The sequence below is a fragment of the Daldinia caldariorum genome (assembly GCF_022478825.1).
Source record: "Daldinia caldariorum strain CBS 122874 unplaced genomic scaffold F4812scaffold_4, whole genome shotgun sequence".
Taxonomy (NCBI): domain Eukaryota; kingdom Fungi; phylum Ascomycota; class Sordariomycetes; order Xylariales; family Hypoxylaceae; genus Daldinia; species Daldinia caldariorum.
This window is the reverse complement of record NW_025953040.1, coordinates 998,046-1,002,804: the sequence shown is the minus strand read 5'-3', so window position 1 is coordinate 1,002,804 and position 4,759 is coordinate 998,046. Positions and strand designations below refer to the sequence as shown.

Below are 4,759 nucleotides of genomic sequence, written 5' to 3'. Positions count from 1 at the left end.
CTTAGATGGTATATGTATTAGCTACTGATTGGGCGGCATGGTAAAGCAGTGAAACTAGTGGAGTACTCCCCTGATAGGCTATAAGTCGTTTGATTATAACCAGGCGATGGTGGCGCATAAGGCTAACCCCTGGAATAAGACGAGAGTTCTCAAATATGTAGTATAGGTATGTAAGGTATATTTCTCAAAACGCCATCGCTACAAGACTATATATTGGAAGATCGGTGAACCGTGCTTTGCTATTAGGCACCCACCCGTTTCCCTTCCATAAAAGCCGAGCTTATGTCCATAATCTACATGTTCCATCGGCGCCCGCACTTACACACCAGGGGTGTTGGGGATGCCAATCAATATCTGTCACACCGAGCCTATTAACGACCTTATGTCCTTTCAGCATCTTTACCGGCACAATAGTTGGTCCCTCCATTAGATCGCTCACAACCTTGCTGTGGAATATTTGTAGAGTGCCATCATCGCTACAATCTGCGAATAAGGGATGGCTGCGGTGGAACTTCACAGCTCTGATTGCCTGCGGATGGAATCGCATTGTCTTATATGGCCGGTTTGACATCTCAAGATCATGCCAGAGTAGTCGACGATCGTATGATCCAACGACTAAGTTGTCACCGCCAGGATGCACATCAAACGACGAGATCCAGCGGGCACCGGGCTGAATAGTTTTAACCAATTCTTGCTTTTGGAGGTCATAGCATCGTATCGACCGCTGAGTTGCAACAAAGAACAGGGGCCGCAAAGGATGGAATGATGCCGTTTGTGCCAATCCAGCAAGCTTCCTGAAGGGGATTTGTGTAAGATGCTTGGATAAGGTGTGAATGGCTACAGAGCTTCTTTGTCCGCTAGGGGATACCGTGCAGAAGAAGTCTCCTCGTCGGTGCCAATTGATTGACTTGATAGGCGAGCGAACTGTAGCTTTTAGTAGTACACCCTCGTCCTCTAGGCGTGCTCCTGGCCGAGACCATTTTGCCGGAGGATCTTTTCGCGCCCCATTGGCTGTTGTTAGTTGCTTGCCGTTGGTAGCGTAGCCAAATCCTGCATCCAGTATATCTCGACTAGTCTGTTCCAGCTCCGGGCTTCCAATTGAAGGGATCATGAAGAAGATATCCTCGGCCACAGCAGCTGATATAATTGAAGCTTCTTGACCTGGTCGCCATCGCACTACGTCTACCGGATCCTCGCTGCTAAGTTTGACTTTCCACTGCTGTTTGCCGTCTGCGAGACCCCACACTCTCACCGTGCCATCATCACCACCGCTAGCTAACCACTGACCAGTTGGGTCAATGGCAACGGATCGTACCCTACCCTCGTGACCAGCATATTCAATTGACGCGATGGTAGGGAAAGGTCTTAATTCCTCAGGTCGCGGAAGTTTAGGGAGCAACGATGCAGGGTCGATATTCAGCTTGTTTTTCCGTATCCGAGGTGCAAGGTAGAGGTCAAGACACCTTTCAAAGCGTTCTTTAACAAATCGATCATACGCAGGAGTTTTCCGCAAGGAGTCGTATTTTTGGGGTAAGTACTCCTTTTCTCGTTCCTCCGGTTCAGTCTCTTCCCAGGCCTTCTTTTCATCTTCGGTGGGGAGATACTCTGGAGGTGGATTGTAACTGAGATCATAGCCAGGAGGAGCAAGTTTGGGGGCGGGAATATGCATGACGTTAGGTGGACGAGGCGTTTCGTCAGCCCATATGTCGTAATGGATTTCTTCCTCTTCTTCCTCTTCCCTCTGCCTTTCCTCTGGTGGCTTATACGGTAGTATTCGGCCCTCTTTGATTGCCTTAACTAGTTTCATTATTCGTTTCGCTTCGTGCTTTGAAGGCAAAAAGCGTCGTTTTGGCTCCGGGGCAGCGCTCAAGGGCATCGTCTCCTCGAAACTTGTAAACCATTCGACAGTATCCTATGTCGACATTAGCATAAGACAAATAGAAATATACGGAAACCATGCAACTTACTGGATATGGGTCATATCCTTCCTCGGGAACCTCGTTCATCTGGACTCGTCGCAACAATTCTAACTCGTCCTGGCTCAGGTTCAAGGGCTTGCCGGTTGCAGGATCCGTGAGGCCAGTCCAGCCCTTGGGGACCTCGATGCTGTCTAATAATGCGTCCAAAGCCTCGCCAGTGGCGGGACGCATGATCTTCTTCCCGTTGATATCATATCCTATGTGAGGGTACGAATCGTAGAAAGAAAGGGGTATATTTCCGATTGTATTTACGGGCTCTTGGGCGTCTGTATCGTCTGAATCGTAAACGGGGTCGATTTCATCGTAGACATATCTCGTTCCCCCGTTGGCGTCTGTTTCGATTTTGTAGTGAGGACCAACGTCTTCTTCGTCGGCCTCGGCTCCATTTGACAACTGATTTTTCTCTGGTTCCTCGTCGTCTGTGGGTATATCATCGCTATGCAATTCATCATCGTCGGCATCAAGAGTATCTCCCTCAATGTCATTATCATCATCTTCCGCTTCAGATTCCTCATCTTCGGAGTCCTCATCATCGGATTCACCCTCCAATACACCTTCTAGAAGACCATCTCCAAACTCATCATCGGATTGGGGTTGGTCTGCGTGGTCCGCCTCGACCACGGAAGCTTTGCGCTTCAAATTTGATTTTGTTGGAACCATTTGCGCCAATTCTGAAGTTTTGCGCTTCAAGGTGGAAATTTTCTTGTATCGCAACAAAGCTTGAAATTTGAATGTGAGATTCGGGACGAGATCCAAATTATTTTTTCGGGAGTGGGGCCTTTCTGCCGCTGGGTGGAGCCGAAAGTTGAACACCGCCTTCCAGGTTTGAACGTCGACTTAGGTACCAGGTACTTAGTGCACATTATGTAAGGTCTCGAAGATTGGACATCTTAAAATTCCCGTCCTCCACTTGCATTTCGTTAAGGTACTTAACCTTAAGTACCGTATTCCTCTGCGAAAATAATAGGTACACGTATCAAGACCTGGTGTCCTGAAAAGACATACAATATGGGCTCGGTAATGTGACATGAGTTTTCAACACTTTTTTTTTTCTATCTCGGAAAAGATAAAAGGCGAGGTGAAAAGGGAAAGTCATGAAAAATATCTAGACCTTAGAGTCTTGCAGTGACAATATGGAACCTCAGAAGGCACAACAAAGACCTTCGACTCCAGAATTCCGATAAGCTGGAAGGTCTTTCACGCCATCTTCTAGAGATAAAGTTCCTACTTCAACGTTCGAAGCTTTCCAAGTCTTATGTAGTTACGCCTTCTCTGCTGCCGAGGTCGATGACCTAGCGGCTAAAGTATCTCTCATATCTGTGGCCGAGTGTAATTGTGCGAAGGAGCAGGCAATTATAAGTAGTCTGGATTATAAGTTCAGATCATCGAGACGTGCAAACATCACTGATTTGAGGCACCTGGGAAAGGGGTAATGAGTGGCTAAAACTTTACCCTCCAGATCTTTGGGGCCGAGACGTGGGTTAGAAAGTGCAATTCACCAATATTCCAAATCTAGCAGGTATGAGAAGTGGATAGGTGATTGGGCTCAATCCTACAACAATGCATCGGAGCGTGGTGTCTATTCACTTCTGCTTGACTACGGTACTAATCCTAATACACATCCTACTCCTTTTACAATAGCTTGGTCCGGCTTTATCCGCTTCGCCGTCGGAAACCCGTCAAAAATCACATCTGTTGATGCCTACCTTAACTCATTGGATGACCTGTTTAAGCATGGAGCGGATCTAGGCGCTTTAACAATTGGGTTGACTTTACGGCCGGGTGATATTTCGAGCCATCTGTCACTTTGCATGGTAACAACCTTAGCGGGTCCGAAACCGAGGGAGAACTTAATTTTATATCCAAGATCACCACGAGGATGATCGAGCAGGCAATCGATACTCGGTGGCCTGTAGGAAGGCTGCCCTGGATTGTGAGGAATGTTTTCCCCGTTACACTACATAAATCAATGCTCGATATGCTTATTCACTGGCTTATTCAGGCTCGAATTAAAGGGAGGAATCCAAAGACTTGGGGCAAACGGCTGTTTCAAGACACAGCCCACACAGAAGAGGAAATTAAGCGGCCGAGGTTAGATAGCGCGGATATGTCGAGGTCTTCGTCAAGTTAAGAGTTCATAGTGGCACGAGTTGATGCGAGCGTTATTTCAGGCCATATCGTGTAGACAATAGCCAATCCAATGTGATATTGACTTTTTCGTCTTCACTGTCTTATTATTATAATTATAAGTTAATAACTATGTTGTCGGGTTTTTCGTTTAAACTCGATACACCCATATCGCATAGCTCAACTATCCATTAAATGTCCCCGGTAATCGTTGTCCCAATTATTATATAATGTTGGCTAGACAACGTCTAGTCAAGTTCGTATCATGTCGTAAAGAATTATGATGTATAAAGTGTAGTATGATAAAGAAAACGGTGTCTACCGGTGTAAATGTTAGGTATGCTTTTGCAAATCATGCCCGAGTCGTACAGTAAAACAGTGATACATTAAGGAACATGAAGAGCTGTGGCTCCTCGTCGGAACACATAACTGCTACCTGAAGCGCCGGCTGGTCCCAAGTAGCAATGATGTAAAACGCGTGTGAATTCGATTGTGGCAACTCCGTCCCAAAATTCAATTATGAAGAACGTCCGTTTGCGGGTGAAGCCTCGCGGCTCGATTTCTTTTCTTTTCTTTTCTTTCTTGCGGGGGGGGGGGGGGGGGGGGGGGGGGGGGCGGGGGGGGGGGGGGGGGGGGGGGGGGGGGGGGCGCGC

General features: G+C 47.3%; 2 protein-coding genes across 2 annotated transcripts; one reads left to right on the top strand and one right to left on the bottom strand.

Annotated features, from left to right (window-relative positions):
* Positions 1–2,716, bottom strand: F4812DRAFT_420820 (ribosome biogenesis protein erb1). The gene is made up of 2 exons (XM_047933488.1): positions 1,968–2,716; positions 1–1,912 (listed from the first exon to the last, which is right to left on the bottom strand). The coding sequence occupies exons 1-2, from the start codon at positions 2,637–2,639 to the stop codon at positions 281–283; spliced, it is 2,304 nt and encodes a 767-aa protein (XP_047792227.1). The 5' UTR covers positions 2,640–2,716; the 3' UTR covers positions 1–280.
* Positions 2,717–2,929: 213 nt separating this feature from the next.
* F4812DRAFT_420819 (uncharacterized protein) lies at positions 2,930–4,141 on the top strand. Its single transcript, XM_047933487.1, has one exon. It carries the CDS (start codon positions 3,859–3,861, stop codon positions 4,108–4,110), a length of 252 nt encoding a protein of 83 aa, XP_047792226.1. The 5' UTR covers positions 2,930–3,858; the 3' UTR covers positions 4,111–4,141.
* Positions 4,142–4,759: the final 618 nt, after the last annotated feature.

What these genes read in the sequence shown, in the direction of transcription:
- F4812DRAFT_420819 (XM_047933487.1), top strand. Translation starts at nt 3,859, where the DNA reads ATGATCGAGCAGGCAATCGATACTCGGTGGCCTGTAGGAAGGCTGCCC.
- F4812DRAFT_420820 (XM_047933488.1), bottom strand. Translation starts at nt 2,639, where the DNA reads ATGGTTCCAACAAAATCAAATTTGAAGCGCAAAGCTTCCGTGGTCGAG. An exon ending in AAGGATATGACCCATATCCA is followed by an intron (nt 1,913 to 1,967) that starts GTAAGTTGCATG and finishes ATGTCGACATAG; the next exon opens with GATACTGTCGAATGGTTTAC.